Source organism: Nelusetta ayraudi, unplaced genomic scaffold (genome assembly GCF_046127955.1).
Source record: "Nelusetta ayraudi isolate G7.1 ecotype Tasmania unplaced genomic scaffold, CSIRO-AGI_Nayr_v1 ptg000084l, whole genome shotgun sequence".
Classification (NCBI taxonomy): Eukaryota; Metazoa; Chordata; class Actinopteri; order Tetraodontiformes; family Monacanthidae; genus Nelusetta; species Nelusetta ayraudi.
This window is the reverse complement of record NW_027466134.1, coordinates 7,601,744-7,625,022: the sequence shown is the minus strand read 5'-3', so window position 1 is coordinate 7,625,022 and position 23,279 is coordinate 7,601,744. Positions and strand designations below refer to the sequence as shown.

The window sequence follows — 23,279 nt, the reverse complement described above, 5'->3', positions numbered from 1 at the left end:
GGCTTGGATGGGCAGCTGACATGAAAGGAGGACACGAAATACAAGAAAAAAAAAGTTAATAAGTGAAACCCACTCACCCGCATGGCAAACAGTTTGAAACTGATTCAATGAAACACTTTCACCCCCTTTGTTCTAAGTCACTTCACCGGCTTTAACACGTTTAAAGGACACAGGATGAGGGTCTATTTCACCAGCTGCCTACTCAGCTGACCCCCGTGAACTGCGGGTGTTTCATGTGAGGCTCTCTTAGACCCGAACACGGCGAGGTTGCATGCCCGCATGTCAAACTGATTTATGCGGTGCGCTATCGCTTCTCCTGCACGCCACAACAGAGCCCACGCTAAAAGCGTCCGCCTGCCGCTGACCCCCAGATCGCCCCCGCGTACGCGACCCCCGTTACCTGGCGGGTCGCTGCCCCCTCAGTGCCAAGGTCAAGTGAAACAGTTGTCTGCAGTCATCTGGAAGTGGAGCCTCTGGGTAGTAAACACGGTGGTCAGCTCACGGTCAGCGTGCACGCCGCTCCCACGCCAGATCACGTCGCCGGCCCGAGACCTTGCACAGTGGCGGTGGGTGTAGCTGCTCGTTGCTGTCACATGGTATTAAATGTGGCCTGAGTGTAGTCGAAAAGTTAACTCCTGGTTAGAACTGGGGAGAAAAAAAGCCTAAAACCCTTTTGAAATATCACGTGTTTGGACAATTATGTTTAAGATCTTCTTCTTTCTTTCTTTTTTTCTTTATTTTTTTATTAAGTTTCAGTTTTGTTTACATCCGGAGTCTTGGAACCCACTCAACTCCGCCAACTTCAGTAGATTCCAGTTTTTCCTTACAACTGTCTGCGAAATGATGGCAAGACATGAGAGGGTCCTTCGATAAAGACTCTGGCCATTTGCCATTTGAGAAATTAACGTCCTTTGCTGAGCCTTTTTAGTTTTTTTTTGCTCGGCGAAAAACATTGAAGGTTAGAAGTTTTCCAGCTCATCAGGCTTGGGCCGAGTTAATGAACCCCCGTGGCCCAGCCTCGGCGCTCTGGCCCGAGCATTACTCACGGGCCAGGCAGGGCGGGAGGAAAGGAAGCTGCCAGTGCCGCTACGCCTCAGCGAGCGGCCGCGCACACATTCAGGCGGATCATGACTGTGGAAGTTACGGGGTCACAGGGGTCCCGCGCAACATCTGCTAATCCTGCTGGAGATCCCAGGAGAGTTAAATCAGGCTTTGCCTGCAATATGGATAAACAAACACAAACGTGCTGGGACATAATTGAATTACTTCCGTTCAGCAGGAAGATGGGAGATGAAGGGCGGATGCCCCCGGACATGTTTGTGTGTTTGTTTTTGAGCCGTAGAGTCAACTGATGTCATCTCGCACAGGACCCCATGGCCCAGATTTAACCCACTCTCACGTTTGCAGAAGAGCACAGCGGCCCCATCATTGAGTCAGAGGAGAAAAAAAAGAAAAGAAAAAACTTGACAGTCATAATCAATAATTCTCTTTATTGAATTTTTCAGCCACATCTCGACAGACAGAACAAAGAACTCCATTAGGACCGCTGGATTGTTTCTGCCATCGCAAAGCCAGACACAAATGGGAACCTGTACCTTTTCAAATTCTGAAAAAGGTGCAGGAGAATCAAACCTTTTGTTCACAAAATCTACTGAAAGTTAGTCTTTTCATGCAACAGCATCATATGCAGACAAAAAGAGAGTGTATCAATCAGCAGTACATTGATTTTTTTTTTTTTTTTTTTTTTTTTTTTGTTGTTTTTATCTGAAACCTTTTGCAAATTAAAGTTTAGTCTTTTATTTTTGTTCTCGAACTCCTTCTGAGGAACATTGGGGTTAATTTCTCCTGCAGCTTCTTTTCCTGCCTCATATTATTTATGAATTTAATTATTTATTATCTTTTTTTTAAATAAATTCTTCTATGCATTTAGCAGTTTTTTTTTGCAAACACAACCATTCACATCCTCATGCAGTTGTTTCGTCAAATAGTATTTTAAGTTTGCCAGTGAAAACTGGAAAGAGAAAATGGGGCCGACTGACTACAACTCCTTCGCTGCTCAGACGTACACTTGTATCTATCCGCAGCATGAAACATGCACAACGCAAGTCATTGCCCTGATCACTTAAAGATACACAAAACATGTAGCACATTACGTAACATTGATGGCAAAAAAAAAGTGAGCGGCTCTTAGCGACAAAGGAGCCGACATGCTCCGCTACTTCAGTAGCGCCATTATGGGGCCACCGCACGTTGGGCTGTTTCATCTAAAAACCTCCACCGGAAATATGGCATGTATTATTTAACCTATTACTAATTCATGGTAAATTCCATCGCTGATAAACATGTATGTCTTTTGAAGAGAACCGGGGGAGAGTGAAAAAAAAGGGCCTCTGCATGGAGAGACTGAAGCGTGAGCTGAAGGAGATACAGTAGCGACTGGAACGCTTACAGCCTGGCAGGAGTGAACATTTCCAGTTACGCCGTGTTGATTACTTGGCCTAGTTACAACAATATGGATTATTCTTATGCGCGCTTCCCCGCGTGATGTGATGCATCATGGGGCGAAAGGGTTTCTAAGTTCACCGGTTTACATAAAGCATGTGGCATCAGAAATCCAATGTTACGCTGCTTTCATGCTGAGATGCTTCCATATAACCACCACAAGGTCTCAGATTCAATTATGCTCCCCCGGCTTTGCGTGTGCACTCATCCCCCGGAGGCAAATAAAAAGACACAACAGCCTGTAGATCCGCGGATTTCAATGAGATTTTTAAGGAATTCCAGACTCTGATTAGAAGTAATTACTTGAGTACAAAAAAAGAAGAGACCCACATGAAGTCTCGACTAAAAGCTGCCGGCCATTCACGCACCACTTAAAGGCATGAAAATCTCAGCCCGCAGCCCGAGCTAAAAGGACGTCTTTAGAAATCTGTCAGTATTTCTTTAACAGCTGCAGATTACAACCGGATCGCTTCTAAAAAACTCTCGGCGAGGCATTCGGAGGAGCTTCCTGACAGAGTTGAGGCTGAATGAAGTGGCCTTGCAGCGTGTCACAAAACATTAGCTCGCGCGCAGACTGACGTTTAAATGGCGGTGCTATTCAAGGATTTGTGGGAGGGAAAATCCTGTTCATCCCACAATTGCCAGATTGTGTTTTTGTTTGGGCCGATCCTGAATGGCATTGACTGGTATTTTAGGAAAAGATGTCAAGACAGGAACATAAGCTTGAGAGAGGCGATCAAAGCGAGCTAAATCTTTCATGAGCAGTATAAATAGTGTGCGGCTCCTCAAACCTGTAGGGTTAAAGTAGGCAGCCAGTCAGTCTTCATGCATGTGGTTAGCAGTTTTTACTTGAAGCACATATCTTTCTCTGTAGTGTTTTTGTTTTGCCATTTGTCTTTCATCAAGAGAACAATTAAGCTCACAAAATGAAGTATGGACATCTCCTTAAAACTTCACACACAAGACCCTGAAAAAACGAAGATATTAACATTAAAATTCACATTTAATTTACACCTCGCAAAAACTATTACGCTTGACCGCCTAAGGCTTCCGTACTTTTCTCACGTTTTTTTTTTTAAGTTATTAACATTAATTATCCGAAAGGTGCCCGCTGCTCATCTCTCCTGTACAGACCCCTGTATCATGTAGTCTCTGTGTGTGTGTGTGTGTGTGTGTGTGTGTGTGTGTGTGTGTGTGTGTGTGTGTGTGTGTGTGTGTGTGTGTGTGTGAAATTATACAAGTAATAGAACATTGACAGATAAGAGTAAAATAATGTGTAATTAGTGACAGTGCACAACTGAAACTTTTGACATCAGATTTGTTATAGGAGAAAAACAAACAAAAAACCAGAGGATCCGGTTCACCGAGCGGGTCCCACAGGCAGAAAAGCCGGTGTGATCACTTCTGATACACCCTGCCGGTCTTTGGAACTATTGTTGTGAAACCCGGAACGAGGAAGTCATTCACCTGCTGTCCCCTGTCTCTCTTCTGGCCGCTTAACTCCATATGACACCTGTACATTAGAGGTATGTTCACAATGTTTACGCTTCAACCTTTATGAAAAATGTTTTAGTGGTGGTCTTTGGTTTTGTTTGTTTTGTTTTGTTTTTTGTTTTGTTTTTTGTTTCTGCTCTTTGGGCGCGCCGAATGCGAAAAGAATTTGATCTCGTCAATTGCCTCGTCTCTGTTTCAGACCAACGAGAGATAAGTCTTTAAACTAAATAAAACTTTTATTTGTTTTTCCTTCCTCCTCCTCGCCACAGGCTTTGTGAAGATGATGACAGAAGTAGAGGAGGAAGGTCTCCCATGCGAGGAGCTGCAGTCAGGCTCATCCTCCGACGACCCGGAGGACCTCACGGCCGCCGCCCGGTCAAAAGACACCGAGAAGCTTGCACCGGATACCGAGGAGCGGGCACCGGAACCCGAGGAGCGGGCACCGGAACCCGAGGAGCAGGCACCGGTCACCAAGGAGCGGGCACCGGAGACCGAGAAACGGGCACCGGAAACGCAGGAGCGCTCACCGCAGGCCGAGAAACGGGCACCGGACACCCAGGAACGGGCACCGGAACCTGAGGAGCAGGCACCGGTCACCCAGGAGCGGGCACCGGAGACCGAGAAACGGGCACCGGACACGCAGGAGCGCTCACCGAAGCCCCCTCCGGTGACCGAGGCACCACCACCTCCGCTGCTTGAGGCTTCGGTGTCAGTGGACCCATCACTCCTCCAGTACAAACTCAGAAAGTTCTTTGTGCTGAGGGTAAAACACTTTCGCTTTCTATTCATCAAACAGGAAACCCACTCTCATGCCAAACCATAGGTTGCGTTGTATTAACACTGGGGAACAATATAAGCTTCACAACAAAAGTCAAGAAGCAGAGAGACGATACAGTTGTAACAGGAGAACAGTAGATATTTAGTTGTCCTAACAATTTAAACGGTGTTTGGGGCAAACCTAGTGAGGTTGGAAAGATACAAGCACACACAACAGCACCATTGACATCACGTACGTTCATATATGTTAAAAAAAAAAAAAAAAAAGAAAGAAAGAAAGAAAATCCATCCGTCCGTCTTCTACTTTCTCCTGCACTCATTGCTGTAGCCAATCCAGGCTGTATTAAAGCAAAGGCAGGGTCACACCCTGGACAAGTAGCCAGTTGATTGCAGGTGCCACATAGAAAGACAAACACTACACCTTGTTCACACTAACACACACCTACGCACAATTTAGAGTTTCCTATTCACCTCACATGCACGTTTCTGGACTGTGGACGCCAGTGAAAAGCCCACACACGCCGGAGAGAATCCACACAGAAAGGCCCTATTGACCCCATGGCCTTTTTGTTGTGAGGCGATAGTGCAAACCGCTTAACCATCACATCAGCCTGCATTGTTTTTTTATGACTATTAATTACAATCAAAATCCCATTAAAGACAGGAGTGAAATGTCACAGCGCTGCTGCATATCTGAGTGCAGCGACAGGAAAAGTCCTCCTGCCACCCCAGTCAGTGTTTAGTCGCTTCAGGAATTCTAGCGTAATTTGGCTGGTATCACTCGGGAAAACGCACACTCAGCTTGTTTTCCAGTCATTTTCACTCGCCGAAGCGCAAGGATTCTGTTTTGCTATTAAGTTGAGACACTCAGACATGTTGACACTCTGTCAGAAGGCGGCAGTCCCGGCTGTGCATCTGCCTCCAAGATTACCCCTGCGGCTTTGTGTGCACACGTCACGTTGGGGAAATTAGAAAGTGACACCCACGTGTTTCTGTCTGTCTCCTCAGCCTGGCACTGTGAATCAGGCCATCAAAGACATCCAGGCTCTGGTGGATAAAGAAGTGGATGGCAACGTTCATGGTGTTTGGCTGATGACTGAGTAAGTTGACACCAGCTGCTGACTCAGCGGCCCGGGATGATGATCAGCTGCGGTTTTATTGCTCGGGGATTAATAATGTCCATGTAATGTGGGGGGAACGAGATAACGCATCTAATCATAATCGTTGTCATTAATAATTTCTTAATCATTTTAGCTTTAAGTGGTGTGTAAATTGCAATTATGTGTAATCGTATTTTGATGCTAAATATTTCTGGACAAATTTATGCAGAATTTTCTTAAATATATATACATGTATATGTATGTATATGTATACATATACATATATATATATATATATATATATACAGTATGTATATGTATGTTTGTGTATATATATTTGTATATATATATACATATGTGTGTGTGTGTATGTGTGTATATATATATATATATATATATACACACATACATATTTATACATATATATGACTCACAAAACAAACAGCAAAAACCAACTAATGGAATAACAACAACAAAAGCAGCTAGATTTGGGTTGCCAGGTCTTGGTCCGACTGTAGCAAAGCGGCCGTGAATGTGAAATAAGTTTACAGTATCATGTGTTTCTCATTCATAATCAATCAGGAACATATGTAGCCTATAACTGCAACTGACATTCTGCCCACGGGGACAGAGTGGTTGCATGTCTTAAATAATAAACTGATTTCATAAAATAAAATATAACACACATACACACACACACACACACACACACACGGGGCGACAGTGACTGTAGATATCAGTGTCCTCATCAAACCCCCGAGTCCAACCGTGTCATGTAAATCAACGCTGAGGTTGTGATCCAGCTGCCTCCCAAAAAAAAAAAATAAAAAAAAATATAGCAAAGTGAAATGACTGCAGGACATTTGCTGAGTGCACTTTCACATGTCGGCTCGTATCACTGCTGCCAGAGTGTGCATTTAAAAAGGCCGGCCATGTGAGAATGAATAATGCATCCCGTTTATGCATCTCCGTCCAACACACGTTAGCGTTTGTCCTACATTTTTGGCCCGCAGTTGTTGAGGCCACGGAAGCCACTTTAGGATAAGAGTGCATTATGGGATAATGCTGCTGGAATTCCTCAAAGGAGGCTGGAAAGAGCTTTAGAAATGACTCACGTCTGTGCAAAAGCTTTAGGAAGAGTTAAGATGTTCAGCTTCAGCTCCAAATTGGACGGCGTGCTTTTTGAACATTGCGCCAAGATTCAGCAAGCTGCTGTTGTTTTTATCTCATAATTGTTTACTACATAGAAATAAGGGGTTCATTGTTCGTAAGATACAAATAGTTTTCTTACCAGTTCATATCATTTCAACATTATTATGACCTGAAACAGTAAACCAAAAGCTGACGATTAAAACTGCGAATAGTTGACAGTCCAAAGGTTCTAAATCCAAAGTGAGACTCAATTTGCCTACCATCATGTGTAAAAGGCTATTCAATCTGATATGCTAACCAAGCTGGCCTAGTTAGCAGCCACATCAGTTCAGCCGAGCAGTCCTTGACTGGAAGAGACTTTGCAAGAGGATCCGTGCAACCAACCCAGTTGTTGTCGCGTTTGTAAAGCAAAACGTCTCGCATTTGAGAGGGAAATAAAGTGACCTCCATCAGTGTCGCGGAACTTTTAGCGAGCTGGCTGTTGTGGCTTTGAAGGTGTTTCTTTCATTTGTTTTTTTGGTTCTCTTTTTTCCTCGTTGATAGCTGCTAAAAATTTAGCAGCGCGTCGGAAAGCTTGCATGCATATTGCATGTTCTTTTTTGCTGCGAGCATTTTTAGAAATTGTGGGGCTTTTTACGGCGCATAATTGAGTGGCTTTTGCTATACATGTTTTTTGTATTAACCTCGAGTAACCCGCAGCGGAGCGCTAACATCTGAAACGCACTTTGTGCAAAACACAAAGAGCGAGACACAAAAGCGGCGGATCACAACAGAGGAGGAGAAACTGCCGGAGTCACGGCCGCGAACACGACGGCTCGCCGCCACGAGGAGATACTTGTCGATCATCGCCACCGACAGCGGCTCTGCACGTGACATCACTTCCCCTCCAGCGCTGCGGTGTGAAATTCAGACCGAGGGGCAGGAAGTGACTGGCAGTGCGGCTCTGTAGATGTTTGTAGACGCGTCTGCGTGATGTTTTGCAGAGCTGTGAATGGTATATAAACTCCACTGACTGATTGGTCTTCTCCAAATACAACAAACCAAAGGTGTAGTGAAGAAGAAGAAGAAGAAGAAGAAGAAGAAGAAGAAGAAGAAGAAGAAGAAGACCTTTATTGATCAGACTGTGGGGAAATGTGTATAATTACAACAGCAACTGTATAGTGCAAAAAGATGGAGAGTTATATTTATTATTAGTCCAGCATTCAGCATTCATTCAGTTAGATACATGAATTGCATCATTAATAATGTTGTTCACTTTCAATGTCTCCATGCGAATCGATGACTTGGTTTCAGAGTCTCTTGCCTTGCTGCTCCTCCTCTGCTGTCCTCAGGGTGGACCACTGGAACAACGACCGGGAGCGCCTGGTCCTGGTCACCGACAGCTCGCTGCTGGTCTTCAAGTACGACTTTGTCCTCTTCAACTGCGAGCGCTTCATCAGGATCCCCCTCAACTTTGTGGACCGCATCTCCTACGGAGGCTTCAGCTTCCCCAAGCCGTCGCTGCTCAAGTGAGTGGCTCAATGTGCAACAGTTAAAAAAAAACACACACACACACGCACACACACACACACACACACACACACACACACAAAAGTTCATTATTTACTCAGTCCAAATATAGTAAAAGTAGATGTAAGTATTCTTTAGGAAATAAAAACTATATAATTTACAAAATAAGAATAATAAGAATGTTTACTGTTTTTACTAGTTTTACTGAAGGAACTGAAAGAGTGGAATTAAACGAGCAGTTGTAAAATCTCCAACACATGAACCAAATATATATTTACATATATGAGCAAAAGGATAACTGGAGTCTATTGTAAATGAAAGACATTCCTCTGGTGTTTGTAGCATGAATCCTTCAGGTTTGCAACTCTGAGTCATCCAAACTTCCACACACACTGTTGCTGTCCTCCTTCTATATGGCCTTTGGTGCAGTTTGATAAGATGGAGGCCTGTATTCTTGGACGTGGCCTGTCAAAGTCCAGAAGTCAAAGTCAGATGAACAAAACTGAACAAATGTTTTTGCTAACATCCACATTTGTTTATTAACTTAGTTCATATTCCAAGGTGGACATGAAATCTCCTTTTCTCTGTGGCTTTGTTCAACGCTTTAATGCATGCTGTTTGTAGCTGCTGCTTGCTAACGCTGTAGCGCCACCCTCTAAATGATCTTCTTTTTGCTTTGGTTTGTTTTGTTCAAAGAGAGAATTTTGAGGACGGCATGAATTACAACATGCTGCCTTTCTAACAACTTTCCACCATTTTCCATTTATGCATGATTTAGTAGTAATTTAGTGGTAATTTAGTAAAAAAGAAAGAAAAAGAAAGTGCAGATGAGGACTCAAATGGGGGGCTGGGGGAGGTTGGTTTGGGCTGCAGCATCCGGCGGCCGAGTGCACAGAGCAAACCAGGACACGCTGAGCGGCCCCAGCAACCAGAGACGGACCAAAAGGGTTTTTTTTCTTCTTCTTCTTCTCCTTTTTTTCTTTTCTCTTTTTTCCGAGGTGGTTGGGAGTGCGCGGCTGTCACTCGGAGCCGCCGCCGAACTGATTAGTGGCAAAAATTAATGTTGTCCTTTCATCCGAACCTTTTAAAGGCGGCTCGAGGGAGGCCAAACCGACTAAAACTAATTTGATGAATAAAACCTAATGTGCTGCAAAGAGCAGAGAGACAGAGGGAGAGAGAGATAGAGATGGAGAGAGAGAGATGGAGAGAGAGAGAGAGAGAGAGAGAGAGAGAGAGAGAGAGTGCCGCTCGCGCGCCTTTATTGGAGGCTTTATCTCTGCGCATTACGCTGAATTATACATAAAACCCCGGTGGAAGCCACGCGGGAGCCTGACAGTAAAGAGACGCTTTCAAATGAGAAAGACTCCAACCTCAAACGGCTCCGCTCTCCCTCTCTCTCTCTCTCTCTCTCTCACCCTCTCTCTCTCTCTGTCTTCATCTCCGGCTCTTCCCTTGTCTTCCCTCCTCTCCCAGGACCTGTCTCCTTTCTTTTTCTTATCTTTTTTTATTTCTCGTCTGGGTCATTCCGTCTTATTTTTGGAAGAAGCTGATCAACAGTGTACTTGAAAAGTGGTGAATCTTTGGAGCGAGCGAAAACTTTGTTCCCACTTTCCCGCCAAAAAAAACCCCCAAAACTGTGTGATCACTGAGCCGCCGCCGTGCCGCTCGTTTACGTCTTTTCTTCAACAGTTTTTGGCCGACTGGAAGCGGTGTTGTCCGCTTATCATTGTGATAAGCTTTTTTCCGTTAGGAAGTGTCACTCAGAACAGGACCACCACAGGCGGAGCTTGAAATGCTTAGCTAACGCACGACTGTCATGACCTCAGTTTATACTACTCAGACCCTAAAACTGTATCTACTCTCCACTATTCCTTGGCAGCTTTTAGACTTTGTGGTAATTGTGGCTTTTTGTACATCACTTGAATATCATAATTGAGTCTTTTAAAGTCTTTTATGTACGTTTAGCTCAATGCAGATTGGATTTGTTGCTTTAAGGGGGTTTTCTGGGCGAAACAGCAAAGGCTCTGTTTGGCTGGTCAGTGTTTCCTCCACCAAACTGCACACATAAATCGCTCGTTCACGCCTCGTTAACTTTATTGATCTGCATTAAGGACGCCATAAACTCACATTGCAGGCCTCCACCGTCAAATGAATTCTTTTAAACTCGCCTGACCTGTGCAGTTATAACAGGCTGACACGGATGCGCCGTTTCAAATTTGGCAAATCAAAAAAAAAAAAAAGTGACTGCTTGAACCTTTGACCCCCAAAGTTTGAGACCAAAGAGGCGAAGAAGAAAAGCCGTCCGGCCTCCTCGCAGCGGCGGCTCATCCCGCGTTGCCAGAAGCCTCCCACAACACCGCCGCGATGCCAGCAGGAGGCGTTGAGGGAGCACCGCTAGTATTTTTAGCCCCGACGACGATGATTGTGCTTTTCATCGCAGGCTCTCCAGGTGAAGCGGAGACTCAGCCGAGTCTGCATCTGGTGGGAAGGACGAGCTTCTCCGAGCCTTTTTACTCCAAACCGTCTAGACAAACTAATTACCCAGAACATCATCTATTCTTTTTTTTCTCGCTTCCCGTCTGAGAGAAACAGTTAGAGTGAGCTGTGCAGGTTTTAAAGAAGGCCCACTAGAGGTTCCCCTGTTTCCTATTGGACGAAATATATATATTTATGAAGCTGGAAGAAGTCCCAGCACCGCACTCCCCTGTTTCTCATCCAGGTTTTTTTGTTTTTTGTTTTTTTTTTTGTTCACATGATTTCAAAAGAAGATGATGCCTTATTTATCCCCAGACTTCAACTTCTCAAAATACTTTTTTCAACTCAGACTCAAGTCCTCCCCACACACACACACACACACACACACACACACACACACACACTCCCGCCGACACACAAGGCTCAGGCTCAGGTGTCCGTCTGTGAAGTCGGCAGCTTCGAACGTGCCTCTTCTCCAGGAGCAGCGCACACATCGAGCCAGCAGAGGGCAGTCAGTCACAAAGCATTTCAAAATGCCACTTCTCTGGCGGCGCTGCAGTCAGTCCGTCACGACGTTCCGGTAGAATTCAAATCCCCGCAGACACAGAGAGGCCTCTGCCCAGATACATATAAAGTGAGTTATAGGACTTCCGTAAAAGCAGAAGCTGAAATGCAAAAATGGAAGCTGACTTATCAGAAAACGTTCTTGATTGCATTGTGTTTCTGGGATTTGAGGTTTCCATTTCACTTTTTAACACTCTTACGAATAAAATGAATGCGCCGTCTTTTCCAACAACAAATCTAACCATAGTGACACCATAACTGTTGCAGAGTTAAAGGAAAAAAAAGTCCAATGTTTGACTCCAACATTGAGCACAGTGGGAAAATGTTGCAGTAAATTAAAAAAAAATACTTTATACACTGAATTATTTGAAGTCCTTGGCACAGCTCCATGATGGTGTGATTCCGTCGACACTGATTGGTGCAGTGTGTTTGGTAAGCAGAATATTTTTTGAAAAATAGTGTATGATTGTGCTGCTGATAGTGCTGCTGCTGCTGCTGCTGCTTTTTTTTCTCCTCAGGGGCATGTTTGGTAACACAACATCACAGTTTTCTGCATTTCGCTCCCACCGTCGCCTCCTGCTGCCCTCATCTGTGAAACTCCACTTTGTAATCTGAGATTCCCGATAAACGTTTAAAGTTGAGAGAGCCGCGATGACATTGGCAAAGTTGTTGAACGGTCTTGAGATTGAAAAATGCATCCAGGCACTGAAATTGTTTATTTTGTATCAGTCAAGAAGACTCAAAGAGCCAAAGATTCTTGTCAGATTTGCTATTTTCATGAAAATGTTTCAAATTTAATTTCTTCATATCTGTTTTTCCGACCGTGGAACACCCAGTGAAGTGCACTGCACTGCACTGCACTGCACGGAGCTGCTGGAAGACTGTTGCCTGCAGGCATCTCCACATGTTGACAGCTTGTGAAAGCAGCAGAGTTTCTCTGTTTTCTGCTCGTACGTAAGGAGAAAATAATAAGAACAACAATGGTCTCTGCAAGAGCATTGTGCAGCTTTTTCATCACTTCACCTGCACTGTTAATTCTGCACGGTTGAAGGGCGTCATTTAAAAAAAAAAAAAGAAGAAGAAGAAGTTGCTCCATTGATGAAAAGGTTGCATACCAGCGCAGCTCAGCCCTCCGTGTTTTTCTTTGTGTCGCTGCTCTCCCTCCCCCCCTCCCTCCCTCCCCCCCACCCTTCCTCCTCCTCCTCCTCAGTCCATTTTCCCGTTTTTCCCCCTTCTCACTCGCTTCACATGTCGAATGAATCCTTTTTTGCATGGATACATGTATGGGTGGCTGACAAAGCTGCAGGCTCTGTTGAGCAATCACGGCAGATTTGTTTGTTCGCTCCGAGACAATGTGGGACAACTGCCATGACAACTGGAGCTGGGCTTGATATTTATCTTGCGTGTTGACTTATGAGTCTGAGCTGCCAGAAGGCCCTTCGGGGGAATTTTTTTTTCTCCCTTTTTTTCCTCCTTTTTTTGCCACTTGTCCTGGAGCTCGGAATACAGTGTTTTTCTCTGTATGCATGTGTGCGTTTTTGTGTAAACACTGCAGATAAAGTGGAGCTGCTCCGGGAGGGTCAGCGGGCGGTGATGTCCTCACTTTGGGTTTGCTGGGGGGTTTTTTTGGTTGTTTTTTTTCCCAGGATGAGGCGGGCGGGGGGGTCTTGTTTTGATGCAAACCCTTCCGAGGAAAACTCGTAAAGCCGAACTCTGAGGCCGTCTTGGGCATTTCTCCATGACTTTATTGCAGGTGGAGGTGCAGTGAAAGTCGAACCTGCCCTCACACTGTGAGGACTTCCAAGGCCTCTGGCTGGAAAACCCAGCCCTGCTCTGCCTGTTTGGGCCGGTCCCTCTCCCAGTGATAGCTTACCTGTGGAATTTACCAAAGCTTTTTTAATATCCTCATTTATACTCGGGGCCTGGTGCTTGTGTGCTTTTCTAAAGGGCAGTGTGTACACACGTAAAGCCCGCCATCCTCACCCACTTTTCTGCTGAAACATAATCGTCCTTTCCAGCTTTTGTACAGAGTTTTCTTTTCCTCTTTCTTTCTTTTCTTTTCTTTTTCCCCCCCCCCTTTTACCTGCGTGCCCACAATACAGTTGGAGTGGCACAATGCGGAGCCAGGGTGGCATTGTCACTTTTGGAGGTGGCTGTGTAAACAGGGCTGCAGGATTGCATTATGACGGCGCCTCTCCCAGGGAACGGTGACATATCAACAGCCCCAGCGCTATTGTTTAGCCTCAGGTGTGTAATTCTGTTTGGCAGGAAGTTGCTCTTACACAAGATGCGTGGTAAAAATGAGCACATCGCTGTGACGGATTGGGGTGGAGGGGGGAGGATTTTGAGGCGCTGTTGGGAGATTGCCGGCGGCCTGAATTAGAAAAGCGCACTTTGTGCATGGGACTGTTCCCGCGAAGTGCAATTAGCGCGGCCGAGGAGGGAGCCGTAAAAAAAAAAAAAAAAAAAAAAGCTCTTGCGACGCTTCAAATTCAACCTTATCTGAGTTTTTTGCGCACGCCGGACGCTTGGCCACTGCGCGTGCACGCCCCCCCCCCCACCCGTGCACTGAGCAAACCTTAAAGTGTTTGCACAAACTCTTATCAGGTGACGAAGGTGGCAAAAACTCAAATGTGGGTTCGGTGCATAAAAACCGAAGGAAACTGCGAGCAGCTCCACTGTTTGTCAAGGGCCCGTAAGTGGGTATTAATCTCACTTCTAGACAAATTCGCGAGTGTTTATTTAAAAAAAAAAAAATGAAATGCCATGTTGACCCAGAGAGGGAGAGAAAAGGCCGGGTCGGATCAGATACGGAGGGAAGTGATCCCTCACGCCGCCACTGGGCTTAAAGTCCAACCGTCGGCCTGTTTGTCTGAGCAAAACTCCCCAGCCGCGGATATGAATTATTTCCGCAACTGTAACTGTTTTCTTTTGTCACGTCTCTTAACGAGGAGTGGAACCTGCCGCCGCAGGTTTTTCCTGCTGCTGTTTTTCACTCGCTGGGAGTTGTTTACCCACTGTTCTCACACTGCTGACGATCAACTGACCGTAAAGAGGCAGAAGAACAAGGGACAGTGAGGCAGCATGGCAGTGACACACACAGTGACACATTGTGCCAGTGTCAAGAGCCAGAACAGAGGGGCTCAGTGTCTGCAGAGGCGATAAAACTGAAGGTTTAACCGTGAAAACAATCTGGCGGTGAAGACATCATAATGCCTTTAATTTGCTTTTATTCCAAAATGAGGTTAACAACCACGCCTTAGTGTTTGACTCCTGCGGGAGTCAAACCCGGCCAACTACCGCTTGGCCTGCTAAGCTGGACATGGATAAAGGGATTACCAGTCTTAACCAGTTTTCTCCCGGCAGCCCCATTAACCAAAGGAGTTGCGGCGCTCAGATTGCGCCACCGCACAGCGACTCACAGTGTGAGAACACGGTGAAGATGCACTGCGGTGTCTTTGTGATGAAGCCATCTGAGAAATCTGCATCCCGCAAAGCCCTGTGTTCTTTCAGTCGTCACACTCCCCCTACTGGCAAATAGCAGAATAGTTTTTGAGTTCTGGGGCCTTTAAAAAAAAGATGCGCTAAGGACGGACAAACCTTCAAATAATTGAAAATGTATAAAATAAACAAATACTAATATATATATATATATATATATATATATATATATATATATATATATATATATATATATATATATATATACATATATATATATATATATATATATATATATGTATATATATATATATATATATATATATATATGTATATATGTATATATATATATATATATATATATATATATATATATATATATATGTGTATATACATACATATTTTCCTTGGAAATCTTTTGAGAGCATATCGACAAGAAATAACCCTTCAAGAAATTCATCCATCCATATATTTTTTTTTTTTTGTCTGTTCATCGGTTCTACTGAGGGTCTCAGTTTGGGTCACCAGCTGATTTCAGGGCCACACACACAAACAGAGATAAACAGCCATCCACACTCACGCCTGCAGACAGTTTAGAGTTGGTGAATCAGCCCGGCCTGCTTGTGTTCGGACTTTGAAAGGAATTTAATCAGTAAATGCATGACGGCGCCTATAGGCTGCTGCCTCTGCTACTCTGAATTCAGCCAGAGGCAAAGTAAACATTTATAATCACCACTCGGCATCTCAACCTGCAAAATAGTAGAAACGAACAACAAAACAAATTCTCGCCCTGTTTGCCGTGAAGGTCATTGAGCGAAGAGTTCCTCCACATCCCCGATGACAACACGAGATTTTTGTCATCGCTGAACGTGTCACTCTGTGTGTGTGTGTATTCCAGGAGAGAGGGCGAGGGCGTGCGAGTGTTCTGGGACCGGCCGAGGGAGCCCGCCTTCACCTCCAGGTGGAACCCCTTCGCCACCGACTACCCCTTCCTCACCTTCACCCACCACCCCGCCAGGGACGCCAGCGACTCCTTCGCCGTGCTTTGCGACGTACGTGAGACCGCTCAGCCGCGCCGGCTACGTTTAGCTCCATTGTTCCCCAGCGTTAGCTGGATTTCATGAGTAATTTTCAGGTGGAAGGTGCGTCCTCAGCAACGCGGTGAGAATCGGCGTGCGGTCACATGACTCATCGGACACGCAGACAGACAGACACACACACACAGAGAGAGGACTTACTGGAACACAGATAGAGATGTTCAGCTGGGTTAGCGTCCGAACGGACGGCCCAGTCCAGGCGTCACATGACATGTGGCCCTTAAATGTGAAGGTTCCGGCTTTGGCAGAGAAAATCCGTAGGAAAGTCGGCGCTGTTTCGCCATCAGCGACCTCTTTATGAGGCATCGCTGCAGGTGAGTCAGCACAGAGTGTAGCAATCGTGTACAATCTCTTAAAACTCTGATGGTGCCGTTCGTAAATGCAGCGGGCGCTCAGCGTGGGTGGTGGGAGAGAGAGAGAAAGAGAGAGAGGGAGAGAGAGAGAGAGAGAGAGAGGTGAAGGAGGTCAAGTTAAGTCCCTTTACCACTGGCTAAAGAAAACCCTATTTACAGTAGTCAGGACGACCTCAAAGTATTATAAGTGTTTGAACACAACAGCTGCATGAACTTCCTCGTTTTATTCCTGGTAGTTTATGTTGTGCAGTCAAGTCAAGCTTTATTGATGTGGAACATTTTGAGCAACTGAGTCAACAAAGTGCACTGACAGGCTAAACACAATACCAACGTCAAGACAATTCACTAGTGATTTAAACAAACCAAAAAAAAGAAATGCAGCGAATGTAAACTGCAAAACCAGCAAACTGCTGTCTGACAATCTTACAGGCTAGGATATGTGGAATGCATGTGTGAGAGTTACATTTTGGGATTTGGGATTTATCGCTGTCTCCTGGAGCTGCCTGCACCACCGCAGGCAGCTACAACAATTTTGTTGTTCACCACCGAACAACAAAATTGTGAACAGAAAAACTGTTCACATTTTTTTAGCCCTCTGTTTAGAGCCCCCTGTCAAAATTCTGAGTTGGACTTTCCACAAGTTTTGGGAGAGAACGGAAACAAGGTGGTCTGAGAGGGCGGAGCCAACACCTGGCAGGGGGGCGTGGTAGCTGACCTTGGCGAGGTGTCAGTGATGATCATAAAGGACTGATTTCCAGAGCGGTTTTCGCACATATTTTCTCCACAAAAAGAGAACAAAAGACACTGCTGAGGTGAATTTAAAGAGGCAAAGGATGTTTTTAATGGTTCCATATTCTTACTTTTCAATGATGGTGGCGCAACCTCACACAATTAACAGTCCAAAAGACCGTGTACCTCCAGGTAACAGTGTCTTAGCCCTCTGTTTGCCACCTGGCTTATACCTTCCCGTTGTACCTTGCACAAATATGCATTTCTGAAATCATCCACACACACAATACTAGACATGTAAAGATCCCAAATGGTAAATCTGGGCACCGTCTGAATCTCTTTGGCACGATGTTTGAAATCGATGTCGTCTGGAAACATGGGAACGTGTTTTCAGTCAAACGCACTCGTCCACAGATCCACACCTTCCAGGAGAAGCTGAGGGAGACGGCGCTGAAGCTCCACGCCTTGAAGCCGGTGCCCGGGAAGGCCAACGGCATCATGGTGCTGAACCAAGAGATCCTGATTGAGGCCTACGTGGGCCTCATGTCCTTCCTGGGCAACGAGAACAAGCTGGGCTACTCCATGGCCCGGGGCAACATCGGCTTCTAGCTCGGTTGGTTGTTTTTTTTCCCCTACTGTGATGCCTTTCAACTTCTAGAAAATGTTGATTTTTTTTTTTTTTTTTTTTTTTTTTTTCCTCACTGGTGTCAGAGTGAGGGCTCGCTCCCTGTGTTTTCTCTCTTTTTTTGTTGTTTTTTTTTCACTTTTGCTTTGCTGGTCTTCAGCTGTGTGAAGCGTCCACGTGTCAACACGCGGCTCTGGGCAGGATGACGGATCCCTGGCTGCAGCTGCTGCCGCTGCTGCTGCTGCTGCTGCCGCTGCTGCTGCCGCTGCTGCTGCTGCTGCTCAGTGTGTTGATTTTCTTTGCTGCTGCTGTTCCGCAACGGGACTCTCGCTCTCTTCCTTGCTCGCCCTCATCACCGCCGTGACTCCCGAAGCCTTTCTGCCCCCTTTAGAGATTCACTGGAGCGTGCGGCTGCATCACAGCTCGTCAGTGTAGTTTTTTTTGTTTTTTTTTTCATCCGTCACGGTGTATTTTTTACAGTGCACGCAGCTTTGGAATCCCCCCACCCGCCGTGATTTGTGTGTGTTGGCTCTGCCTTGTTTGTCGCTGTCATCCCGTGGGCCGACTCACGCACTCTTTGGAGTGCGACAAAAATTATTCACGTAAATCCACGTGCTTGGCCGGGCTTTGTGCATTATGGTCACGGGTCAGACGATGACTCACCTGTTTGGGGAGCAACTTTTTTTGTGTGTTCTTGAGGATTTTCAAACGTTTTAACACAGTTTTTTGCTCATTTGTGCAGGGTGCTGGTGATCTCGACTGTTGCTTCATTGTTTTGGGCATTAACCCATGACGCCGCCGATCAGCAGGTTGAGGACTGACGCTCATTTCCCGTATGATTTAGTCATTGTGTTCAGGTGCGATGGGAAAGATACTGAAGCCTGAAGGCATTAGTCAACTGTGTGTGTGTGTGTGTGTGTGTGTGTGTGTGTGTGTGTGTGTGTCTTTTACAATGTGCCTGTGGTGTGAAAAGTTAAAGTGAAACACAGCCAGCTGTCGCTGCTACTGCTGCAGCGTCTTCACCTATCCGGTCATTGAAGCCTCCATTAGTTCATCAACAGTTAATTTAGACACATATTTCATGGTTTGGTTGAGATGAGTGATTTTTTTTTTTTCTCCCAAAGGACTTAAGCAAAACTATTATCTTTTCGCTCTGGACTTAATGACAAAATCTCAAAATCTGTTAGTCATGATTTCAACTGCTGCAGAACTTATTTCATGAGGAACTCTGTTATCGTGGCTCTGTTGGCATTTGTGGGTGGGGCCTCTCTTTTAGAAAGCCCCTCAACCAAATACTGTGGCTATCCTTGTTGGAGTGATGCTAAAAATATTGTTGTGTAACAACAAAATGTCATCTTTTAATAATTATCAAATAGAATATCATGAAGAAATGTAGGATTGAATTCTTAAATAAACAGTTTGGAATTATTTCCTTGTATCTTTGTTATTTTTTTAAACATATTTTATTTAAAAGTGGGAACGTTTTCCTTTAACTATGGTACCATTGGTGCTTTATTGATTTTGTGACATCTCCTGGGCTTTTGTCCTCTTATGGACTTGACTGGCAAAAATCAAAACAAAAGTAGACTTTGACTCCATCCTTCACTCTACAGAGAGGAAAGATCCGCCGGCTTTTCTCTTCAGGAAACAGGGTTAAGTAGCGAGCGTCCCCGGAATACAGCAGCTGTCCGTGCAGCAGGCAGGTAAAGTATTGGGTTCAGTTCAGCACCTTCGGTATCGTCTGTCACAACCCCAGGCTGCCGAGAGGTCGACCTGCTTCCTCCCAGAACGGGGAGTTTGCCTCTAATCCAGGATCAAGAGCCTCTGTGGCCCCGGAGCAAAGAGCCTCGGCTGTATTTCTGCTCCTCAACTTGTAAAAGATGTTCAGAAAACAGGATTAAGTGCAGAATAAATAAGCACTGGGGCCGCTGTGGGACACGGCAAAAGGCTCCCCACCCCCCCCCTTACATTAATGTCATTGAGGATTCTGAGCAGAATCCAGCCTGGTGTGTTTATTTTGCTCCGTTGCCATGGACATACTCCTTTTAATTCTTTAATAGTCGAGATTTAATCTTCTGCTGCGGGTCAATTAGTCACCAGAAAACAAGTTTTGTGTTTGGATTCGCAGAAACACAACTCGGTCGGCTGCACTGGATGAAATAGTGAAAAGAAAAAAAAAAGATTGTTTGATTTTCTGCTGTTTCAGCCTCTCGCTGCTCACACGACGCTGGGACCTGATGCAAAAGGCGGCGTGGAGAGATTTGTGTGCGTGCAGGAGGCAGCGGCGGATCGTGGGTGTGGTTTTGAGTGCGATTCATCTCCTCCACGCTCCTCTCCTTCTTCTTCTCCTCCTTCTCCGTCTTCCTTTTCGTCTTCTTTTTTTTCATCAGAGATCATTATTTTCAGCCCTGGAGGTATTTCACTGGAATTAAACCTCAGGGTTTGTTTTTTTTTTTTCCTCTCAGCGCTGTACTCAGGATTCACTGCTGGGGTGGGACAGCAGATTAACAGCATAACCACTGAGACATTAATCCATGACAAGGATGGTAAATCTGCAGGATGCCATTTCATTGTGCGGAGAATATATGCTACTGCAAGTCCAGGGTTTTCCTGCTTGCGTCATCTACATTTATGCTAACAGAGAAATCAGTTGACAAACTTGTGGTGAGCTGAAGCAAAAACCAACTCGCTGAGACCAAAACTGAATGTGCAGGCGCGAGAGGAAGTATTTTATTTTTAATGCTGCTCAGGTGTGAAGTGATGAGTCTTCGTCCCTCAAGAAAAGCTTTCGCTGCTCTTCTTAACTTTTGTTTTAATGTGAAAATGTCACTTCCAGACCTGATAAAGCCGTAGCATCTAGGCTAACGTCTTTAGTCGCAGCTCGGCACACCGTCACTTTCTCTGCGTTTTCCTTGTCTTGTGTCATTTTGTCAGCCAGTCAGAGACATTGAACACTTTATTGAAAGTGTGCAACACAGAAAGTGTTCTGTACCCGGACGTTGTCGCAAGATTTAGCCTTCGTTAACAAACCGAACCGCGTGTTTGGTCCTGAAAAGTGTAATATTTGTCTTCTTCACGTCTGACTATCTGCTGAATCAGAACATTTTTATTGCCTCACGGTTGGAAGGAAAAACCTCTTCCGGCAGAAGGTTCCGCCGGGATCCCCCGGAGCCGACTCCCTTCCTGGCTACCTGACGGATCTGGACCAGCGACCCTCAGGTCACCAGCTCACGTCCCCGGACCTCTGGGTCCAGGTGATGTGAGGGTCAGAGAGAGTAAACCGAAAAAACGCTGGAGCACCTTGCAGAGATAAGAAAGAAGGAGTCCTGTTATCACGACCCCCCCTTTCACTTCTCTGATTTTTATCTGTGTGATTGATTGGTGCACTTTCAAAAGAGTAAAGGAAAAAACTTTGTTTTGTTACATTTTTTTTTCATACACACATATACATATATATATATATATATATATTCATAGCATAGCATTTTATTTTGTCACCTGCATAAACTTGGGCCTCTGTCAATGACAACAAGTTGCGGAGTTCGACTCACTCGCGGGACTTTATCAAAGGCGAGCGCACGAACCCTCAGTGATAAACGACTCTGAAAGCCAATGATTGCATTCCTTTCTGGGGAGGTAAGCGAGCGCCCGGGGCTAGGTAATGTCGCTGGCGCTCTCCTGCCGCTCCATCTGCAGATTATCACGCTGATGAACTGGCACTCTGCGTTTTGCCAGCCGACAGCCGAGTCGAGTCAAAGAGACAAACTGTCTGTCTTTCCGCGTTCCCGGAAGGTTCTTAGAGAGACGGGCGAGTAAATCAGTGTCGTAGGGAAAACAGCGATGGGCCTCATCCCCGCGACTGGACTCTGAGGTCGTGATGCCGAGCTGAAGCGGTTCTTCTGGGTCTTTCCCCAAATGTGAAAAACCACAACAGTTACAATCTTTTCCGTTTTTGGCAGGTTCATGAAAAAGCCCAAAAAAACAACAGTTGAAGAAGAAGAAGAAGAAGAACCACCGCTGTGGCCCATTGGCCGCAAAAGTGTTTTCCGCCGGAGGTCGAAGCGGAGGTCACACGTCTCTGTGTGTTCTGCGTGCTGTTTTTTTCTCCAGAGTGTGATGGAATATGATTTTCTCCCCCACCACCACCAACACTTCCCTCAAGTGGAGTGTGATGGAGAAAGCGAGAGGCCTCACACATACACACACACACACACACACATAAAAAAAATAAAAAAAATCGGTGGCCCATCGGTGGCTGTGACCCTGGACGGCCTCGACTAACAACCCGAGCTGCCAGGGATGCCTGAGGCCAGTAACATTAGACGAATTCTGCGATCCTGGTGTGGCACGCAGGCTTCTCGTCTCTCAGAAATACCTTCAAAGCCCTCAAAGATATGCCAGCTTGGACGGCGGGCTTCCTTTCGCAGGTCGCACCACACACACACACACACACACACACACACACATAAAAAAAAAAAAAAAAGAAAATGCTTCCACTCCATATGGACGTGTGCGTGTTTGTTTGACAAACATGTTACACCTGTCCAGGGAGCTAGCGGTTGCTAACGGGCCGAGACTGCCGACGCTTTGCTCGTGTTCCGGGGCGATTTTCTTTTTTTCTTTTTTTCTTTCTCTCGCCTTGGCTGTTTTTCCATCTGCTGGAGGTGTGAAGCAGCGAATGTGCCAGAAACACATGCGCTCGCGTGTTAGCGCGCGCTGTGTCGCTGTCGTTCTTGCTGTCGTTGTTGTTGTCGTCGTCGTCGTCTTGCACTGGAGCTGGCCGAGGGTGTTGTTATTTATCCCCCTCCTGCAGCTGTCACTGTTGTGTCTGCGGCGGGCCCGGCGGGCCCGGCGGAGCGACAGCACTTGGAGAAGTGTCAGATCCTCCCAGCTATGCAGAATGTCGCAGGCCGGCAGCACACGCCCTGGCACTCTCGTTACGGAAAACAAAAGCCGAGAGGAACATTTAGGGAACGTGCAACCTTCAGGTCAACGGACGTCTGTGAACTGTGAAATTAGGGCGGCGCTGCTGCGGCCTGTTTGTTGTTTTCTGTTTTGTTTTTCCCCCACCGCTGCTTCCCTGTATTGTGAAATAAGGATACAATTATTCCGTTAACTGTTGATTGACAGGTATAAATTAGCAGACTTTTTTTTCAGGTGCCAAGAAAACTTTGTTGACAGTGTCTGGGAAACGGCCAACCACCTCCAAGTGGTTTCTGCTGTGACCTTTGTCCACAGAAATGACACCTGAAGACATTTTGATGTAGATTCATGCATGTCACTGGTTGTGATGCAGTTTGTGTTTTAACCCAGCAGCTGAATGCCCCAGAAAACCAGAATTTGCAGGCGATGCAGCCGGCCTGAGTTGTGGCAGGGACAGGAAGTGACTCCTGCTTCTGCTGCTGCTGCCACTGCCAATGTTTGCGTCATTGACTGAAATAAGAAGAAAGAATAGCACCAA

The 23,279-nt window shown here is 45.7% G+C and overlaps 1 protein-coding gene across 1 annotated transcript; it reads left to right on the top strand.

Moving 5' to 3' along the window:
• Positions 1–3,905: 3,905 nt before the first annotated feature.
• tprg1 (tumor protein p63 regulated 1) lies at positions 3,906–19,246 on the top strand. Its single transcript, XM_076045149.1, has 7 exons — positions 3,906–4,028; positions 4,266–4,759; positions 5,782–5,873; positions 8,357–8,533; positions 15,913–16,066; positions 17,608–17,806; positions 18,561–19,246. Exons 2-6 carry the CDS (start codon positions 4,277–4,279, stop codon positions 17,800–17,802), a joined length of 1,101 nt encoding a protein of 366 aa, XP_075901264.1. The 5' UTR covers positions 3,906–4,028; positions 4,266–4,276; the 3' UTR covers positions 17,803–17,806; positions 18,561–19,246.
• The last annotated feature ends 4,033 nt before the right edge of the window (positions 19,247–23,279 follow it).

Bases quoted from the DNA above. Each gene is read 5' to 3' on its own strand.
- tprg1 (XM_076045149.1), top strand. From the start codon at position 4,277: ATGATGACAGAAGTAGAGGAGGAAGGTCTCCCATGCGAGGAGCTGCAG. The intron at 8,534-15,912 runs GTGAGTGGCTCA...TGTGTATTCCAG, and splicing joins CCCAAGCCGTCGCTGCTCAA to GAGAGAGGGCGAGGGCGTGC. The intron at 16,067-17,607 runs GTACGTGAGACC...ACTCGTCCACAG, and splicing joins CCTTCGCCGTGCTTTGCGAC to ATCCACACCTTCCAGGAGAA.